The following is a 19758-nucleotide window of genomic DNA, read 5'->3' on the forward strand; positions in this document are numbered from 1 at the left end:
ACCCGTACGCCGTTCTCATATTCACTCGCTGTTCTGCCCTCCTTTACCTCGTTAACTCCATCAGATTCCGCCATCATGACGCTTGAAGCTACTATGATCATGTCCGTCATTGTCCATCCTCCATATTAGCTTACTCTGCTGACCCTAAGCTACAGTGTCGACAACAGCGAAAGCAGTCGCAATGGAGACTACACGTGAGTACATCCGATCATACTATATCTGCATCTCTGAATAGCATCTAATTGTCACAGAACAACCCGGTGGCAATCTCAAGTCGATGCCGTTAGCATCATCCACAATGCAAAGATGCGTGTAAACGCCCAGTCAGCTGTCGGCCTCATGAGCATGGGCGGCAAGGGCCCCGAGGTTCTATCAACCTTCACACCTGAGTTTGGCGCAATTCTCGCTGGTCTGCACCAAACAAAGATTCACGGCACAGCTCACCTCAGCTCGACCATCCAGGTTGCAGCGGTAAGTTCTTCCAGCCGAGCTCCGAGATCCCAAGCTCTCAATAGCTAATCTTGATGATATTTTAGTTGGCACTCAAGCACCGTATGGAAAAATCCCAGCGTCAACGCATCATCGTATTCTCCTGCTCGCCCATCGAAGAAGATGAGAAGACTCTCGTGAAGCTCGCAAAGAAGATGAAGAAGAACAACGTGTCGATCGATGTGGTAGCTTTCGGAGATTTGGAATCCGACCAGACCAAGAAGCTCGAGGCTTTTGTTGAGAATGTCAAGAGCGGCGATGGATCCCACCTCGCCATCATCCCGCCGGGACCCCATCTTCTCAGCGATCAGCTGCAGCTGACCCCGATCCTGGCTGGCGAGGATGCCGAGGTCGGCGGAGGTGGCGGCGAGGGCGAGGCTGGTGGATTTGGATTCGATGATGCCGCCGAGAACGACCCCGAGCTGGCATTCGCCCTGCGGTTATCGATGGAGGACGAGAAGAATCGACAGGAGAAGGAGAAGCGCGATCGGGAAGAACAGGAAGGCAAGACGCAACTGGGCAATATCCCCGAGGAGGGCCACGGCGAGTCCAGCGGTGACAATAAGAAGGACGAGGACAAGATGGACACCGCGTAAGGCCCGACCGAAGATTTGAATATGACTGTGATGCATACCCGGCGTTTCCCTCTGCTTTTGTCTTGTATTCTCTCGAGTCGACCTTCTTTTCGGGTACGTTCTACAGTGTGCAAGGGCAATATATTATGTGATTTGGTATTATACGAGACGGAGTGATATCCGGACACAAGTACAGGAACAAAACGTATCTAGTTCGTAAAGTCGTGATGTCTATCCCCTTTCTGCGTGCTTCCGTCGCCCGTCGGGGGCTACGTCCTCCCCCTCAACCACGCCCCCAGATGCCGATCGAATGCCTCGCATCGCACCGGCATCTCAATCTGATAGAACGGATTTTTCATCACGAAGTCCGCATAGAGCTCGTAGATTTTCTGGATGATTCCATCCACGCTGCCGGTCAAGGGATCCGTGAACAACAAGAATTTCGTCCCCGTCAAGGTCTGGAAACAAGTCAATCGAAACTTGTCGGTCTCGAGGTAATCCAGACCGGAGACTGGTACACCGGGGTTTGGGTAGGAGTAACCGGACGCCGCAGGAGCAGCTGTGCCCGTTGAAGAGGTTGCAGGTGACTGAGCAGGTTGGGAGATGGGGATTTTCGGTGTGATGGAGCGTGTGATTGCGTGGACACTGTAGAAACCAAGTCAAATGGGTATTCCAGGGGAGAGATGGGTGTTGACAGCTTACCCGTGAAAGGTGCCAGCTAGGACGAGATAATCATTTGTCGAGAGCTTGCGCAGGCCAGCCTGGAACTCGCGCTGGTAGATAAGACCACCGGCTTTATTGATAATGATCAAAGAGAAGACGCCCCTGGTATTGTCAGGCATGTTAGTTGCTGTGCGATGCCATGAGCAGAGGGAGCGTACATTGTGAGTGTGGCGCTGGTACGGACAGCGTGGCCGGAGAAGCAAGGGGAGAACGCGATTAGTATGCCTCGAGGTATTCGGGTGAATTGTGTGGAGCTGTATAATTGAAGTTGTTTCAATCACCAAAAATAGGTGTTGGTATGGAGTTCGCGCGGATTAGACAAGGAGGTTGTTTATTCCAGTCGATAAGCGGGGAGACGACCATCGGCCCGGGAACTCAACGGTTTCTATTTTATAGATGCAATATCAAGGTATTTGATACTAGTATGTAAAGAATAAATGTACTTTTTAGTTAAATGGCTGGCTTGTATGACTGATGTTAAGACATATCTTGACATTCAATTGGAAATATATATTGGCTGGATGGAGATGGAATTCACAATTTCTAGAAAAGAATATTCTTAAAATATGTCACGGAGAGCAATATGGCGGTTCTAGATCAATAGCAATTCAATATCAAGCCAATGAGATGAGTACAATTGCTACTATATATCTCCAATTCATCGTATACAGCATGTTCATCATCGAATCATATCTTCAGTTCATCTACTAGGTAACAGTTCACTCAAGTGCCACGACGGTGCTCACTTCGACGATGCTCTAAACCGGTCATAAGTCCCAAGCCCGCTACAATATCCAGAAGAATGAGACTTACCGGGCCAGCTCTCTTACCAGTGGTCTCAAAAGACTTGGTCTCATACTTCACTGATCCAGGTATCCCGCTGCCTCCCGCCTGAACATACTTCAAATAATCCGGCGCACCAGGGTAATCCGTATTATCAGCAATAGCCAATGAACCAACACGCCAGAGCTTCAGCTCCTCAACCAGCTTCAAATCAGACAGATAGAATTGCTCCCAGTGATCGAAGAAGGCCATATCGACAGTGGTGACCTTGCCCTCGGCATGCAAAGTCCGAAGAGAGTCCGAGCCCGGACCTTCCAGGACATGAACAAAGTCCTCAACACCGGCCATCTTCACAAACTCCCTAGTCAGGGCAACCATCTGCGGGTTGGGATCGAATGTATAGATGTTGACATCATCGGGCACCTTGTCACCGTGAATATCGCGCAGAATAGCTCCCCATGCAAGCGCGGATTTACCCACAAACGCGCCAAACTCGATAATTGTGCGTGGCACCGGTTGTTGGGCGAGGAGTTGCTCGCGCGCGACCTCGACCTTGGGTTGTCGGAAGATCATCATATGTCCGACTTCATTGGCGAAATCCTCGATGGCATTTGCCAAAGCCCAGGGGTTATTGGTAAAGTTGGAAGCAGGTTGAGAGAAGATGAATTCGCGCAGTTCGACTGCTCGCTGGGCGAAGATCTCGGAGAGAGGTTTGGTTGTCATAGTGGTTTAAAGTATAAATGCAAGAGGGAATTGTATGAAGATGGATATATTCTAGAGTGGATAGAGGGTAAATATATGCGCAGTACATCAGACCACAGGCAGCAGCCGGGATCCGATAAAATATAAGCTCATAGTAGAGCTGGTTTAAAATCCACCGATTTCTTATAGTTAAGTCTCGGGTTTGATGTCTGGATTGGGTTATCTCGGCCGATTAGAGCGGATTTAGTTGTACTTGTTGATATACGTGTAGGCTTATGGAAGTATACACCTGTAAGATTGGGAGTTCTTGTAAAAATAATGGTGCATTCCTAAGTGACCCCAAATATTTGGCTATCTACAGCGACGGTCATAAGGAACCGTCATAATGTGCCCCAGATGAAGCCTGAGAGTATCTTCCTCAAACAGACCTTGCGCTAGAAGCCATAAGTACATAGGAAGGAAACGAATAGCAGTAATAACATCTGTGAGAGCGGAAATGGTTCCTTGTTCAAAGTTCGAAGTTGCATAACCTCGGTTTTACCATGCGTACGCGTTCGCGCCGGTGTTTTCCGTATTCTCCATCTTTTTTATTGGTTTTTCCATTTTTTGCATCAATGTGTCCCGTCTCAACTGCACCAGGGTGTAGCCGAAAGAGATGAGGTAGGGCCTCCGTGTTAGGGCTGGGATCTGCGGTGGTGGCATCTGCAGTGGCATCTGCGCTAATGGCATTGGTGATTTTATTGGATTCGAGTCTCTGCTGGCACAGCTTCTGAGCCCACCTGCAGGCATCGTTGAAGTCCCGTGCAATCTTCTCTTTAGTCGCGGCGTCCGAGTACATAAGCGTAACGCTTTCCAGTTGTGAGAGCATGTCACACACGGCCGTAGCCATAGGGCATGGCGGCTTGTTGACCACCAAATTGCGTAAATCGTGTAGCACCGACTCATAATAGAGAGCAGATACAAACGCCTGCTTGTCGGCATCTGTCTGGATCGCCCCCATGATGTCCATCGGGTACGGAGGCGGCTGACGGTTGGATGGACTACACAAGGTCTCGAAGTCCATTTCCGAGAAATACCCGTTCGCCATCACATATCTGGAGACTGGGTTGGCAGACCAGGAGGCTCGAAGCTGCTCCAACTTTCGTGCTAGAAATTCCAGCCCAGGGACTTTGTGGTTTTGCTCTGCTCCACAGGATCCCAGTTGTCGTCTGTACGGGCCGGGTACTGCGTGGGCATGCAAAAGGATTCGAAATCGGCGGCATTGGGGCTGCGACCCCAGGCGGACGGGCTAATCAAGCGATGAATTCCTTCCAGTTTGTGGATTGTCTGGTAACCGGTTTTGCGATTGGACAATATGAGGCATTTGTTTTCCCACTGGCGAGTGCCGCATAGGCGGATATTGAAAGTTTTGTGGCCAAACTCCCAGATGTCCTTGACTTTAGCCGACGCCATCATTTGAGGAGGGTCATATTCAGCCATGTCTGTGTTGAGGTTATCGTTTGTTTTCAGGTGTGGAGGCGCTACGACCAGACCGGCCACGAGATGAGGAGCATCTATGTCGTAGTCCGAGGCTAACAACCATCCTGCGTCGTTGTAGCCACCAGTCAAGACGTAGACGCCTCTCCATGCAAGCAGGAATCGTATGTTGTTTTGGGTAACAACCACGCTTGGTGCACGGGGCACATGAGAGGTTCGTACTTCACCTCTGGCGTCAAAGTCATAAGCAAGATGCTTGGCTCTGTAGCTCGTGGATAGTGTCAGTAGGGCGTAGATTACCCCAGCGTCGCATAGGCGCACGTTCTTCGGTCTCCACGTGGTCCCGGTGGTTGGGGAAAAGTGCTTCTTCATGTCGTCAGGAGAGCCGTCAACCTTCCATCGCTTGATGGAATCCAACATGAGGACGCCATCAGTGTAGATAGGGTCATTTCCATTGTCCTCTTCAGACTTCCATGCGTGCGGGTTATGACAGCCTGCAGTGATTTCGTCCTTCAGACACATCTCGCACTTGAGACGCAGGGCTTTCAGCTTGGTTTGCCATGTGCTGATTTCGTCGTCGTTGGGTGGGAAGGCCATGATGGCGTTCGGTCCAATATGGTGAGCCCCGTACCGGATGATTACTGAAATCTGTCCGTGGAAGAGACGCGAGAGAGAGAATGAGAGAAAGCGAGATGAAGTGAGGAAAGGGCAAACTCGAAGAGTGAAGGTAAGAGAATGTAATGTCACAAAAATCGAGGACTATCTTATCATAGGGTGTTAATCTGTTAGGTGTATTCTTCACTCTCTGTCTTTATTTTCTCTGTCACGAGACATAATCGTCTGTCTCCAGAATGTTTTTATACGCTTTCCTTTCATCTGGAGCCAAATTCAGCTTCAAGATGTTTGTCGTTGGTTCTACAAGGATGCCGAGGTCTATAGTTCGATGAAGGCAGATACAGCCAAGTAATAAGCGAAGGTTTCCAAAGCGAGTAGTGCTTGTAAGCAAATACAACTGCATACACTATTGGCACCCCAATTATCTATCCTACATTATAGATTGACGACTATTCTTGTCGCTACAAAAGGTCCAAATCCAAGTCGAATTCTTGATAGTTGAGCTCTTAATGAGTGCGAAGGCTTGCGGCACAAGCAAGACCTCCAGTTTGCATTGAGGATCAAGTATGATGAAGCAATTGCGCTTATGTCTGGATATTTATATGAAGCCATACCAGAGAAGATGGACATACCTTCCTTTGTTACTATGATGAGAGGATGATTGTGATGGATCAATCTACCCTAACTGTGGTTAGCCATTGTTATATCTGGAAAACAGTACAAAATAATACAACATTGATTGAAATAAGCTACATGAATGAGATACATTGGCAAGATAAGACTCTGCGCCAGGAGATAAATTGGCAAGATAACACTCTGTGCCAAGAAGAAAATAAGCGAATATTTCTGATAAATCCCGAGTAGAAATCAGAGAATCTCTCGAGAACAAACTGACTGAAACGAACCATCCCACAACCTGAAAAACAAGAAGGCGACCTTTTTAGGTCTGCGTAACGTTGCGTGACCGACGCTTGGGCACGCGGCAGAGCCAGTACAAGAAGAGCGCGGCGACGATATTGAACGCCACATAGACGAATAGCAAACCGATATTGCGCGGAACATCCGAGTAATACATGTTGAGGCTTGCAAGGAATTGGTCCGTTCTAGACATCGTGCAGACCTTGCAGTCCACCGATGCCTCGGGATTCAGCAATGTGCCATGAATAGCCTGAATATAAGGGTTCAGATAACTGCCGCAAGTCTGTCCATCTGGAGGCGATACGGTGAGCACCTCAATACTGGAACATTGCACAGTGTTCCCAGACAGGCCAGTAGAGAGGACGGCCGACACAAAGTAGGTGAATGGCGATACGCGATTCATAAAGATCCAGAATCGAGGCATAGAAGACGAATTCGCGAGAACGCTTACAAGTCTAGTCAGCACTAGTAACAGTACCAATTAACTCCCAAGCACTCGCAGATAACTTACCCATTGAAGACCAAGCACATGGAGAACATGAACTGAGCAATGTTGCTGGCGGTATCAGGATGTTCAATTCCAGCAATCATCATGGAGCTGAAAGTCGACGTGAACAACATGAAAATCAGAATGAGCACGTACATGATGGCGCTTCGTTCGATGACAGATTTCGTAGGCTCTGCATTCCGATAGAACCCGATTGGGTAGTACCAGCTGAAAAAGACTGGTATCGACATCACGATATTCCATGCCAGCTCCACGACAATACTGGCTATCATGAATGCGATCCACGAGTAGGTCTTTGAAGGCCGTTCGCGTGCCTCATACAAAGCGCGCTGCGTGTCGAAGGCCGGCATCATCTGCTGGACCAGACCCGGGAAGATGACGAGTATCATGAAGATTGCAAACATCTGATTCTGCAGTCCTTGGAGACTGGTAGGCATATGATAGAAGGTGAATCCGAGGAACAGTGGCTATACCGGTTAGTCCAATCAAACAGAAGGGAGGAAAATAACTTACTGGGACAGTGCAGGTGAGGGTCTTGGCGTATAGATACGACGGAGATCTCCAGTACTGCTCGAACGTGCGTTGAGTACAAACAAGGATCTGATACCAGATTGGCATGGCGAATTCACCAAAACCTGCAGCCTGGGCTGGTTGAGGCTTCTTAGACAATTCTGCTTTCATTTCCGCTAGCTGTTTGCGAACCTCGGCGCGCTCAGCACTGTTGGTCCATTGTTCAGCCCAATCTCTATCCGCATGAGAGCCTGGCGCAGCACCAATAACCTCAAGCATCCACTCGGCCGGGTTTGCGTTCTTAGGGCACTTGATGGACCCTTTGTCTTCGAAGTATTTAATCAATGTCTCCATATTTGTGCCAAGCTCACCAAAGTAAACTGTGCGTCCTCCCTTGGCGAGGAACAATAGGCGGTCGAACTGCTGCATCAGCATTGCCGAAGGTTGGTGAATGGTACACAGTACAGCCTGACCGTGGTCGGCCAAGTTGCGCATCAGAGTACAGATTGACCAAGCAGTTTGACTATCCAGACCCGAAGTTGGTTCGTCAAAGAACAGCAGCAAATTTGGCCTAGCTGCCAGCTCCACGCCAATAGTCAGCCGCTTGCGCTGCTCCACATTGAGACCCTCACCGGCAACTCCGACCACGGCATCTGCGTATTCTTCCATGCCGAGCATGTGGATAACCTCTTCGACGTATGCAATCTTTTCTCCTCGAGGAATGCTAGCAGGCTGTCGTAGTAGAGCGCTAAAAGCTAGAGCTTCACGAACAGTGCTGGTCTCCATATGCAAATCCTGTTGCTGCACATAACCTGTCTTTCGCTGGAAAGAATCGTCGCGTAGGCGGCCATCGATAAGCATATCGCCCGGGACGATGCCAATAGTGACACGGTCGGCCAACACATCGAGCAAGGATGTTTTTCCTGCACCAGTGACACCCATCAAGGCCGTCAGAGTGCCTGGTCTGACCCAACCATCCACGCTGTCCAGGATGCGTCGCGGAACTCCGTTGATCTTGATGTCGAAACACACATTCTCCCAGTGGAAGATAGAAGTTTGGCGAACAATTGCCGCAGTTGTGTCCCGAGATCCGCTAGCAACTGCACCTTTCTCGGATGCAATGACCTCCTCTGGATCCTCTTTTCGAACATTCTTCGCAAACGCAGGAATCTTGCCGCGCGGATACACCAGAATCTCACCTTTGGATGGTTTAGCCCGGATGAGCTCGCTGCTGAAAAGGTACAGCACAAAGAAGATGGCGAAGAAAACGCAAAGAAATCCGAAGCTTCGCCACAGATGATGGCTGTAGTATTCGTAAGTTGTGTTAATGTATGCCTCTCCGTCGATGAAATTTTGACCTGCCACAGCACCCTTCTGTGAACAGATTTTGGAGCTGAGAGGTGCATCCTTGTAGATGTCCAAGATGCCTGGGACAAAATTCGTGCAAGGGAAGGACCGTCCGCCGAATTCATTGATCATCAAGGCCTCAAAGGCGTACTAGTTATCTCGTGTTAGCATATTCTGGGGGGGCTGAACAAAAGCTTAGTTATCATTTACAGCAATCGGGTTCACATAGTTAAGCCACCGAAACCAGGGATGCATATCGCGGACAGGAATAGTAAACCCGGTGTAAATGACCAAGACTAGCATGAAGACTGAAGCAGGGGGCATGGCCTGGGCCACAGATCGCGAGATTGCGCCGATAAACCGGAAGATATTGGACATCACAAGGGTTGTTGTTACCGAAATCAGGAAAAAGATCCAGAAATGTCCTGCAGTTCGCCGAAGATGAGGTAAGAAATAGATGATCAAATTGAAAGCGACGGCTAGCAAGAGCTTTGATGGGAGTTCCACAATGTACGCGCTGAGAGCTTCCGCTGAGGTATGGTATAATGCGTACTTGCGATGCTTTTCCACGATCGGCCGCTGCTGCCACATGACCATGATTTCCAGTGAGCTAGAGAAGGCACTGATCATGATCGCAAAGAAAAGCAGGCTTCCACGATTGAAGAAGCTGTCGGTATTGTCCGGTGTGTCATAGAAGAGACTGGAAATGATTAGAGACATGCCAACATTCCCAAGGAGCGTGGCAAGCGTCATAGCCATGTCTGCCCTGAGCCGCAAGAATCCTCGCCAAAGACATAGGCGGACTTGCATCGGATACGAGAGTGTGTATGGCGAGCGTTCACGAGTAAGTCTGGCTTTGTCTGCTGCACGAGAGCGACGGAACTGCTCAACCTTGTCGGATTTTCCAGCTGCATTGCTTTCAATCTCCGCGAGAAGCTGCTTGCGGTCTGGGCTTTCCTTCCAGCGTGCTGCAAACTCATCGGGTGTGCGTGGAACATAGTCTTCGAACCCGGGGCGAACAAGACGTTCCGACGGACTGGTGAGGGAGGTGAGGAAGTCCGCAGTGGTTTGTCTATCTGGGCAGTGAAATCCCATATGGATGAAGAAGCGTCGTGCATTGGCTGCACTTCCGAAATAGATCTGACGACCTTCGTAGAGCACGATCGCCTTGTCAAACAGGTCATAGATGGACTGACTTGCTTGGTAGATTGCGACAATAGCGGTGGATCCACTATACTCAGTGGAGAGGCGGATGTTCTTAACGAATTCCAGGGCCGTTGAGCTGTCGAGTCCACGGGTGCTGTTGTCCCAACACTGCAAAGGGCATCGACACAGGGTGGTTTCGGCGATACTGACCCGCTTTCGTTCCCCACCGGATACACCTCGAATGAGCTCATTGCCCACCTTTGTGTTCATGGTATGGGTCAGGCCAAGCGTCGCCATCACCACATCCCGCATATGCGTCGCATACTGGTCGCGTGTGACACCGGGAAGTCGGTTACTCGGCGCTCGGGCGTGAGCGGCGAAGAGGAGTGTATCACCGACTGTTAGCTGAGGGAAGTGTGTCTCGGTTTCAGCTTGGTAGATGACCTCGCCGCGGTAACAGCTGTGCATGTCGTTCCAGGATATGCCGTCGTACTGCACTTCAGAACCTTTCTCCTTGTCGAGGTAGAGACCATGCGTCTCTCCGGCAATAGCTTTGAGGAAGGTGGAGCATCCGCTGCTGGCCCTTAGTGATTGGTCTTTCGTAAAGGGGAATCAATGTACGTACCTTCCTGGGCGACCTAGGACAACCAGCATCTCACCGCTGTGAACAATGCCTTCAAAGTCCCTCAGGATATCAATGCGTACTTTCTTCTGAAAGCCCATGGTATTGCGGACCCATCCTGCACCTTTGAGCCAGAAGTTGGCAAAATTCATCTGATAATCAGACCCGGTGCCGTAGCCGAATACATTGAGATTGCGAAAGGAGACACCTGCGGTGCGACCTGGGTATCGATCTGGATCGCTAGAGGTCATCTGGATGATGTTCTTCACCCATTTGCGCGATTTGAACTGGTCGCTGTTGGGATTCAACTCTGGGTCACTAGTAGTATCGAGGAAGGTGTTCACACCCTGTGAGGGTACCCCGGTGCAGGCGCTACTAGTTCGAGAGATTTGAGAGATGGAACGTGCCAGAGTGGTGATCTGTCTATCGCGATCATTCCCGGACTCGGATACTGGAGTCTCCGAGCCGGGGGTGTCAACATCATTGTCAAGCATGTTCACCATAGGGTCTGGCATGATTGGAGTTGGCGAGAAACCTAAAGAAGGAATAGGATGAGAGGACATGAAGGTAACACGTGAGGAAATACGTGAAGAGAGGTAATCGAGAGGTGTTGAGAGAGAAAAACAAACGAGACGCGAGGAAGAGTTGGGAAGTAAAAAGAACGAAGATAACAAGGATGATAAGAAGGAATATGAAGGTAAAGGAACGGCAACCGGAAAGTTACAGACCCGAGAACCTTCAGGGAAAGAGGGAGGTCAACATGGACCGTGGCTCTTTCCAGAAATGGATACACACTGTACTATGCACTAGGTGATATTGATCTATATATACTATCTGAAGATATGACTATGTGAATGTCTAACATGAATGTGACATTGTATTAAAGTGATAATACTACCGCATATAACCTATACATTTAAGGTGTTTTTCAGCCTCTTGGTTGGTTGTGTATCAGCAGGGTGGCCCCCCTTCACCCCCACGTCATATACAGCAATTTCCCATTTCGGTAAACGGCTCTGTCCCGAGTTCTGTGTGGGATGACAGTTGACTCGGAACTATCACGATCCGAGGGTCTAATTAGAACTTTATCAAAACGACAACTGACACCGACCGGACCTCCAAAGATCCGACACATTATGAGATCATGTGACACTTCCATTCTCTATAGTAGCACACATAAATCTCTATATACTTCATCACATCACTGGCACCTCATCCCCCTCTCTATAGAGCCCTAGTACAAAGATCTATCTTCATCTATGCCTGCAAGTTCAACTGTCTCCACGAGCTACGGTCCTCGGATCCTGCAATAACAGTACCGGGAGGGACCACCGCGTCCTGGATACGAGCAACTCGAGTTGTAGTCAAGACACGACCACGAGCCGAGACAGCCTCAGCCGCCAAGCTCTGGTATGAGTGACCAGCCAGGAAGAAAGACGTTTCGAATCCATCGCGCGTAGTCTCACCCAAGAATTCCCGGGACCCAAATTGATCCGTAACAGCATAGAATCGCCAAACCGCCGTCTCGGTATCACCGTTCCACGAAACAAAGACTTCAGTGCCAGAGGAGGTCTTCTCAGCCACAATGGCAGGTTCTTCTGTGGGCAGGCCAGTCCAGTTGTACCGGAATGCCCGATAGTTCTGGACGCCCTCGCCCAGTAGTCCGGAGTCCATGTAAGCATGGAAGATCGGGGTACCGTCCGCCCGGAACTCGGTCACAGCTCCTTCAGAGCCCCAATTGACCAGGGCATTGCCGTTGGGCAGAAGCTGGGTGCTACCTTGAGACTTGGCGAGGAGTCCATCGGGAGGCTGGAAGGCTTGAACAATCTCCGCAGTCCAGGTGGCAGTGTTGACGGAAATGACCTTGCCCTGTGAGAAAGGATGGGTGTGGACCTCCTTGCCACCGTGGTTCTCCGTTCCATGGGCGGAGTTATCGAAAAGCGAGATAATTTCTTCATTGTCACCCTGCTCGACGAAGCGTGCGTGGTGCTGGAAGCAGAACTTGACGTTGGGGCCAAGTTCAAAGTCCGAGCGTAGACCACCCAGTCGCCAAATGATCTCACCAGTGGTACCGTTGACCTTGTGGACTGCACAAGCATCCCGCGCAGAAATCAGGTAGTTGCCTTCGACATCCTTATCCACGGAGTTGATATGAAAGTAGTCCCATGCGTCGGATGAGTTGTAGCCTGCACCTGCTTGGCCAGGATTGAGAGGGAGAACCGCCTCTGTATAATGTTAGACTAGTCTATTATAATCATTGGAGACAGTTGACTTACCATCAGGAGATACGTGCTCCAAGCTAGACCACTCAAATAGCAGTTCTCCAGTCTGTAGGTCCAACTCTACTGCGAATTAGCATTAGCTCTTCAATATTCGACAACCCACATACCCTGGAAGATGGCATCAACAATCCACTGCTGCTCAGGACTAGCACCCCAGCGAGCTAGATCCTTCGGCACAGGCTGATAGACCTGAAGCAACGCAGTCTTCTCATCGATGACATGGAATTCATGTTTATCCATAAGCTTATGGTTGCCAGCACGGAGCTCCCGAATCGTCTCATAATTCTGATTCAAGATAGTAGCATGACCATGGCCATGTCCATAGGCCGGGTTATGATCACCCTCAAAGCTGAACAGCACATCCTGACCATTCCATCTGGCCTTTTGGAAGTTGGTGGCCCAGATGGAGAAGTAGGTATAGCCTGACCAGACGAGTTCACCGTCATCGCGAACAATATACGGAGCTTCCTGACGTGGGCCGTGGAACTGCGGCTCAGCCCATTGACCCGGGAAAGGTGCGATGAAGAGATAACCCTTCTCGACATCCTTTGTGGCCGGGATTGTGATGTTCAGACGAGGCGGGGCCAGGTCGGTTCGAGATTTGAATTGCCAGTCTGCCGCGGCGAGTGGCAACAGCGCTGCGGTGCAGGCGATGGCTTCAAGGAGCTTCATGATAAGTACTGGTCCAGCGATCAGTTTCCATGATGCTGGTCATTATATGCATGATAGGGTACATTAACCTTAGTTGGGTACTCTGCACTGAGTCTCTTTGACTTGTTTAAATTGGAATAATCGAAATAATCGGAATAGTTGTGTAAAATAAGAAGAGTATGGGCATCCTTTATAACTCCAAGCCCTAATTATGTCAGAGTGGAATATGATGTCGTGCTTGGCACTTGGCGGGGGATAATCCGCTCGAATTTCCCGATTGAGTGCCCGCTTGTCCGAAATTTCTGAAATCTCCGACATTTGGACTGTCGTCATCTTCTGATTCACAACGTTGTGATCTGAATATTGGAAATCGACAATGGCATTATTGGATCCCCAGAATGAAAGTGTCTCGGTGATGCCGACACACGAGAATGAAGTCGAAATAGTGTCGCAAAGTGAAGAGCAACAACCTCTATTGGGGTCGGATCAAGTTCCCGCGACTTGGAGCCCGCCGCCAGGGTTTTTACTGATCCAAATCGGTAAGTCAAATCAAAATACATACATGAGAAAAATCTGACAATTTAAAAGCGATCATGGCCAATGTATTTCTTGGCGGGTTTGACGGCACCATCACTGCCTCGACCTATGCTGTGATCAGCTCCGAATTCAACGCCGCGAACACTGCTTCGTGGCTAACCACCTCGTACTTGATCACCAGCACAGCTTTCCAGCCTCTGTATGGCCGATTCTCGGATCTACTCGGTCGACGGTCTTGTTTCTTCACTGCAACTATCACCTTCATGGTTGGTTGTCTAGGATGTGCCGTGGCACGTGATGTGGTCTTTTTAAACATGATGCGCGCTTTGACGGGCATCGGTGGCGGGGGGTTGATGACTATGGGTAAGCCAAATGACTTTTCAATCACTACCAATCGCTAACAAAATATTCCAGCAACAATCATCAACTCGGATCTCATTCCCTTCCGCCAGCGTGGTATGTACCAGGCAATCCAGAACGTCTCGTATGGCTTCGGAGGCATCTGTGGTGCTTCTTTCGGAGGTGCCATTGTTGACTCGATCGGATGGCGGTGGTGCTTCCTGCTACAGGTTCCAGTCTCCTTGTTTGCATTGGTCATGGGCTACAGAGTCTTGAGGTTCCCTCCACGCAACACCGAAACTTCCCCAGATGGGCAGACTAAAGGAATTTGGCAGCAGATCGATATGCTAGGCGCTTGTGTGCTTATTTTGGCTCTTTCGACTCAGCTGGTTGGACTCAGTCTGGGTGGCAATATCCTCCCTTGGACTTCCATGTGGGTAGTTCTGCCATTGGTCTCCAGTGTGGTATTGCTGGGCGCATTTGTCGCCGTTGAAGCGAAAACCACCGCCGCACCTTTGATTCCATTGAAGATGCTACGAGGACAGCTCGCCGTATCCACACAGATCGCCAACGTTTGTGTCGGGATGTCAGCATACGCAGTAAGCTCACCCATTCCACCATCCCTATGAGAATCACAACTAACGCAATGCATTCAGTTCCTCTTTACTCTACCTCTCATGTTCCAGGTGATTCTCCTCGACTCGCCCAGCAAGGCTGGCACCCGACTGGTGGTTCCCTGTTTATTCACCCCACTGGGCGGTCTCGCAGCGGGAATCATCATGTCACGCTGGGGCAGACTGGCCTCCATTGTGCGCGCCGGCGCAGCCCTAATGTTCGTGGGCAATCTGCTCGTCGCTCTCCTCCGATTCAACGACTCGGAATGGAAGTATTTCGCCTTTGTCATACCCGCCAACTTGGGTCAGGGAATGGTGTATCCGGGAATCCTGTTCACATTCTTAGCGGCCTTCGACCACGCCGGTAAGATAATTTCCTATCCTTGTCGCCAGCCCCATTGCCCGACTCCGGGAGCGACCGAGCCATTTGCAAGCGAGCCTGCTAACAATGTCATATGCAGATCACGCCGTCTCCGCCTCGACCGTCTACCTCATCCGCTCCCTTGGGACAGTTTGGGGCGTCGCAGTGACCTCCACTATAATGCAGAATACACTTAACTCAGGCCTCGGGGAGGCCTTGAGTGGAATACCCAATAAATGGAAAGTACAATTCCTTCGCCAGCCGATTTTACTGAGCCCCTGAACGAGCCTTGCTGACCAGAATCCTCGCTTTCTCTTAGGTGATTGATGAGATCCGCCACTCAGTCTCGGCTATTTATGATCTCCCCCCGGATGTGCAAATGGCCGCTCGGCTGGTGTACTACCGCGGGATCAGACTCTCCTTCATGGCCTCCGCGCTCTTCGCGTTCATTGCGACCGTCGCTTCGATCTTCACCCGTGGAAAGGGTCTGGAGCGCGCGGGCAGCAAGTAAAGAATACGACCCTGCATCCCGAACAAACTCCGTGGGGGTGTATAGGGGATAGGCGTGGTGTCTATGGTGAGGTCAACCCACGTCTCGCGTATCCCTGCGATGGATTGGTGCATGACCAATCCACGTCGGTCGAGGAAAGCTCCTCGACCAAATACATAAAGATGGTAACGGGCGGAAGTAGATAAGGCGACCGCACAGTCCAGAGCGCTGCTGCTCAATGCGACAGGTGGTAGATATTGGAAGGATATAGCCTAAAATATAGAAGTTGGAAATAGAAATAGTAAGGCTGAGCCCTTCAGTCTACAAGGATATCTGATCCATCTAGCAAAACAGTAAGCTGTCCCAGAATCACCCTTGACTACATCAGTGCTAGTGCTGATAACACTGTAACCTGGATGATACCATCCAACCTCCATCCTCTCACCTCCATTATATTCAACACAGTCAGTACAAAGATACAACATTTCAAACACAATGCATACCGATAATTTCCATCTCTACTCCTACTTCTGCTCATCATGCTGTCAACGAATCATAATAGCCGCTCACCTCAAAGGCATCCCTCTTGAATACACCTACATCGACCTCGGCACGAAAGAACACACAACGGACGAATACAAAGAATCAAACCCCAGCGCCAGCGTACCGACCTTGGTTGTTACAAGCATCACCGGTGAAAAGACCATCACCCGCCAATCGATGACCATCTTAGACTATTTCGAGGAAAGATTCCCAAATATATCTCCACTTCTCCCTCCGGGATTACACGACCGAGTACAGGTCCGCGATCTGGTGAATATCATCGCAATCGATACACAACCAACCACCAACTCCCGTATCGTCCAACGAGTGAAGGCTATCCGTGATAGTCGCGAGGATCAGGTTGAATTCGCCAAACAGGCCTTTACGGATGGGTTCAAAGCCTACGAGGGTCTGTTGGTGAATCAGGCTAGAGAGGGGACTTATTCATTTGGAAATATTGTTTCTATGGCGGATGTGGTGCTGGTTCCTACAGTTGACCAGGCTGTGTTGTACCGAATGGATTTGGATTTCGTGCCTAATCTCAAGCGCGTTCATTCTGCTCTCAAGGAATTGGAGGCTTTCAAGGCTGCGGATTGGCGGAATCAGGGGGATACGCCGGAGAAATTTCGGATTCAGGATGCTTGAGGCTTGTCGGGTTTTAGTCTAGTCGAATATTATACATAGAAAGTCGTCTGCAAAGCGTATGCCTTTGTCCGCGTTCCTCCGACATCTACCTAGAAAGCTGACAGTAAAATACACGCAAAAGGACTACTAGAAATACCACTAAAAAGACAATCAAAAAGTACATCACAAGGCCGCGTGATCGGCCGACTATCCATGTATATTTGATTGCAGTAATGCTATGTATGCGCAGCACTTCCCAAGATTAATGTATACTATTGACGATAGATTAATTGGTAGTGAGCACGGCAATACTCAGATTCGGCAGCTTGAAAGAAAACTCGCCCTTCTTGCCAGCCTTGATCTTAGTAGTCTTGCTGTTGACGATGTTCGACCCGCCCACCTCGTTCATCGAAAATGCATCCGGTGCAGTCAAGATGGTCAAGTCTGCCTTGGCACCACGGCCGACACCTTCAAATGTCAGTGATACAGGCACATCGGATGTGCTGTTGTATACTGCTGCCTTGAAGATGTGTGACTTGGTCTTGCTGTTCAGACCTGTGGCATAGTACAGAGGACCGAAGGCGTCGGACGAAGTGGCTGGGAGGGTATTTGTCATAATGTTCTTGTTGTACAGCTATATCCGTGTCTTATGTCAGTGGGATGTACTCTCAAGCTCAATTCACAGTGTAACATACAGTCCAAGCGTGCCAGCTGGTAGACCGAGCCGTCTGGTCGGGATCGGCGTTGAAGGACAGCATGGTTGGAGACCATTGGTACTTGTCCAAGTTCATCATGAAGGGAGCCTATTCATTTGTCAGTTCTCGTCTAGTAAGCTTATATTCAAACAACTCACGTAGGTACTTCCAATGACCTTGTCAGCGTTGCGTTCGGCACCAATAAGGAACACAGCCTCGGCAACGGTTCCAATCCACCAAGGATACTGAGAGAAATGAATGTCGCTCCAGTCGATATCAACTCCATTTCGTGGCGACGTAGCGGCAATCTCACCTTGACGTGTGTTAGTTATAGTCTCGCAATTGTACCATATTACTTACCGAGCAGGATAGGATGCTTCGGTGAAAAGTTGTCAAACATGTCGAACTTCTTGACAAAGTTATCCGCGTTATCATACAAGTGGTAATCACCACCTGCATTTCCAGGAATTGTCATATCGATAGTAGACGCAAGGACCTGGATATCGGGGTACTTGGCGGTGATAGCGTCGTAGAATGCCGCGAACCGGTAGGCCTTGTACGTCTCCAGTCCGTTGCTCAGCATATCCTCGTTTCCAACCTCGACATACCGAATTTTCCATGGTTTCGGGTGTCCAACCTTGGCACGTAGAGCACCGTACTTGGTGTCCACAGATCCGGTCAAGAACTCGATCTCGTCGAGGGCATCTTGCACATAGAAATCGAGGTCGGCCTCTGGGACAACGTCTCCGTTCAGAGCAAGTCCAGCATAGACCGCCAGGACTAGACATGGCATGTTAGCTTAGTAGAGCAAAGCGTTGGAAAATGAATGTACTCACTGGGCTCCATGTTAAGATCGTCGCACCACTCCATGTACTCAATCAAACCCAATCCAAGGGTCTCTTGGTATTGCCAGGTGGTCGCCCGACCGGGTCGGTCTGTGAGGGGTCCAATAGTCTCGTTCCACTTCCAGCGGCCGTCGATGCTATCACCCTCGAGGTTATTTCCACCAGGGAAGCGAAGGAAGGTCTATCCGGTTTATTAGCACCATGAATCTTGGGCTTTTTCGGGGCAATAGGCGACTCCAACTTACAGGTCCCATATCAGCCATGGCTTGCATCAAGTCTTTCCGCATTCCATTGGGGCGGTCATTCCACGTGGGTGGGAACAAGCTGATCAGATTGAAATCAAGCGAGCCACTTGATGCTTTCTAAAAATAATTAGCCGAGATGCGTGGCAATTTCCATGTCAAATCTTACCGAGCCATCGAAGGTCAGGGAGAATGTGTTCTTGAAATCGGAAGCCTTTGCTTTGGGGGTAAGGACAAACTTGTGTTGCACCCAGTCCTTTGCGACACTCTTTGAGGCAACCTTGGCAGTGGCTAGTACTTTGCCGCTGGAAGACAGGAGAGAGGCAGTGAAGGAGCCTTTATAGGAGCCTTTCACATAGAAAGACCCGGTGTACTTCTGAGGACGGACGTCAATTCCCCAGAAACCCTCATTGGTCAATCCAGCTGTGCCAGAACCCTTAACATTGACTGAAGTTGGAAGGGCAGTTGATAGCGGGTCGGTGAGGTTCTTCAGGGACAGCGATGAGCCCCCAACACCAGACCAGGCCTCCAGTGACGAAGGGAACTTGCTGCTCCCCTGGAACGCTCTGTTGCGAATCAATTCGGCATAGAGACCACCTTCACCGCAGTGATTAATTTCCTAGACCTTGAATCAGAACCAATACTGTGATCGACAAGAATCTCAAGATACCTCTTCCATCGCACCATATTGCAGACCTGATGTGGCATTGCCTCCAGATTTCGCTACCGAAATAGTGACAGCGGCACCATATGACGCCAAAAGCGGCAGAAGAAGATATTTGTGCAGCATTTTTCTGTGTTTAGTTCACAACTGGCTGTTGCAACTCGTCGATCCTATTCAGAATGCAGGGTATATGAGTAAAAGGCGCGCTGTGTCGGGTATTTATATGCAGACAGCTCAATCAGCCTGGCAGGAATACCATGTCGGTTAATTACTCGTGCTCCTCAATGTGTTTCGAATGACCGGGGGGCAGCGAAATGACGTCCGAGGGGTTAGACGAGCACAGCTTGATCGCGTCCTTTGTGCAGGAAATCTGCCGACAGCGACCGTAATACCGAGCCTTCATTCCCGATTAGGTAAATCTCCATGAGGAGTGCATGTACCAAGAGGAACCCCTCCA

General features: G+C 49.8%; 10 protein-coding genes across 10 annotated transcripts; 3 read left to right on the forward strand and 7 right to left on the reverse strand.

The window, feature by feature from the left end:
- Positions 1–38: 38 nt before the first annotated feature.
- N7517_003584 (proteasome regulatory particle base subunit RPN10) lies at positions 39–1091 on the forward strand. Its single transcript, XM_056721314.1, has 4 exons — positions 39–101; positions 156–194; positions 252–471; positions 537–1091. Exons 1-4 carry the CDS (start codon positions 76–78, stop codon positions 1083–1085), a joined length of 834 nt encoding a protein of 277 aa, XP_056577564.1. The 5' UTR covers positions 39–75; the 3' UTR covers positions 1086–1091.
- Positions 1092–1333: 242 nt separating this feature from the next.
- Positions 1334–1906, reverse strand: N7517_003585 (trafficking protein particle complex subunit 4; the record flags this gene model as incomplete). Its single annotated transcript, XM_056721315.1, has 2 exons — positions 1334–1709; positions 1767–1906. 2 exons carry the CDS (start codon positions 1904–1906, stop codon positions 1334–1336), a joined length of 516 nt encoding a protein of 171 aa, XP_056577565.1.
- Positions 1907–2510: 604 nt separating this feature from the next.
- N7517_003586 (putative O-methyltransferase) lies at positions 2511–3293 on the reverse strand (the record flags this gene model as incomplete). Its single annotated transcript, XM_056721316.1, has 2 exons — positions 2511–2572; positions 2618–3293. The coding sequence occupies 2 exons, from the start codon at positions 3291–3293 to the stop codon at positions 2511–2513; spliced, it is 738 nt and encodes a 245-aa protein (XP_056577566.1).
- Positions 3294–3780: 487 nt separating this feature from the next.
- Positions 3781–4281, reverse strand: N7517_003587 (uncharacterized protein; the record flags this gene model as incomplete). Its single annotated transcript, XM_056721317.1, has 1 exon — positions 3781–4281. The coding sequence occupies one exon, from the start codon at positions 4279–4281 to the stop codon at positions 3781–3783; it is 501 nt and encodes a 166-aa protein (XP_056577567.1).
- A 137-nt stretch (positions 4282–4418) lies between these two features.
- N7517_003588 (uncharacterized protein) lies at positions 4419–5345 on the reverse strand (the record flags this gene model as incomplete). The annotated part of the gene is made up of 1 exon (XM_056721318.1): positions 4419–5345. The coding sequence occupies one exon, from the start codon at positions 5343–5345 to the stop codon at positions 4419–4421; it is 927 nt and encodes a 308-aa protein (XP_056577568.1).
- A 958-nt stretch (positions 5346–6303) lies between these two features.
- N7517_003589 (CDR ABC transporter) lies at positions 6304–10929 on the reverse strand (the record flags this gene model as incomplete). Its single annotated transcript, XM_056721319.1, has 5 exons — positions 6304–6727; positions 6793–7256; positions 7303–8796; positions 8857–10366; positions 10418–10929. 5 exons carry the CDS (start codon positions 10927–10929, stop codon positions 6304–6306), a joined length of 4404 nt encoding a protein of 1467 aa, XP_056577569.1.
- A 742-nt stretch (positions 10930–11671) lies between these two features.
- N7517_003590 (arylsulfotransferase family protein) lies at positions 11672–13368 on the reverse strand (the record flags this gene model as incomplete). The annotated part of the gene is made up of 3 exons (XM_056721320.1): positions 11672–12639; positions 12691–12756; positions 12804–13368. 3 exons carry the CDS (start codon positions 13366–13368, stop codon positions 11672–11674), a joined length of 1599 nt encoding a protein of 532 aa, XP_056577570.1.
- A 355-nt stretch (positions 13369–13723) lies between these two features.
- On the forward strand, positions 13724–15709 carry N7517_003591 (MDR family MFS transporter; the record flags this gene model as incomplete). Its single annotated transcript, XM_056721321.1, has 6 exons — positions 13724–13886; positions 13936–14247; positions 14299–14822; positions 14880–15201; positions 15299–15441; positions 15518–15709. The coding sequence occupies 6 exons, from the start codon at positions 13724–13726 to the stop codon at positions 15707–15709; spliced, it is 1656 nt and encodes a 551-aa protein (XP_056577571.1).
- Positions 15710–16183: 474 nt separating this feature from the next.
- N7517_003592 (Maleylacetoacetate isomerase) lies at positions 16184–16876 on the forward strand (the record flags this gene model as incomplete). The annotated part of the gene is made up of 1 exon (XM_056721322.1): positions 16184–16876. One exon carries the CDS (start codon positions 16184–16186, stop codon positions 16874–16876), a length of 693 nt encoding a protein of 230 aa, XP_056577572.1.
- A 265-nt stretch (positions 16877–17141) lies between these two features.
- Positions 17142–19427, reverse strand: N7517_003593 (alpha-L-arabinofuranosidase A; the record flags this gene model as incomplete). The annotated part of the gene is made up of 8 exons (XM_056721323.1): positions 17142–17489; positions 17551–17658; positions 17709–17863; positions 17911–18330; positions 18387–18576; positions 18641–18757; positions 18807–19256; positions 19308–19427. 8 exons carry the CDS (start codon positions 19425–19427, stop codon positions 17142–17144), a joined length of 1908 nt encoding a protein of 635 aa, XP_056577573.1.
- Between the last annotated feature and the right edge of the window lie 331 nt (positions 19428–19758).

This window comes from Penicillium concentricum (genome assembly GCF_028827145.1).
Source record: "Penicillium concentricum strain IBT 3081 chromosome Unknown utg000002l_segment0_segment0, whole genome shotgun sequence".
In the NCBI taxonomy this organism is placed as follows: domain Eukaryota; kingdom Fungi; phylum Ascomycota; class Eurotiomycetes; order Eurotiales; family Aspergillaceae; genus Penicillium; species Penicillium concentricum.

What these genes read in the sequence shown, in the direction of transcription:
- N7517_003584 (XM_056721314.1), top strand. Translation starts at nt 76, where the DNA reads ATGACGCTTGAAGCTACTATGATCAT. An exon ending in CTTGAAGCTACTATGATCAT is followed by an intron (nt 102 to 155) that starts GTCCGTCATTGT and finishes CCTAAGCTACAG; the next exon opens with TGTCGACAACAGCGAAAGCA. An exon ending in AGTCGCAATGGAGACTACAC is followed by an intron (nt 195 to 251) that starts GTGAGTACATCC and finishes TAATTGTCACAG; the next exon opens with AACAACCCGGTGGCAATCTC.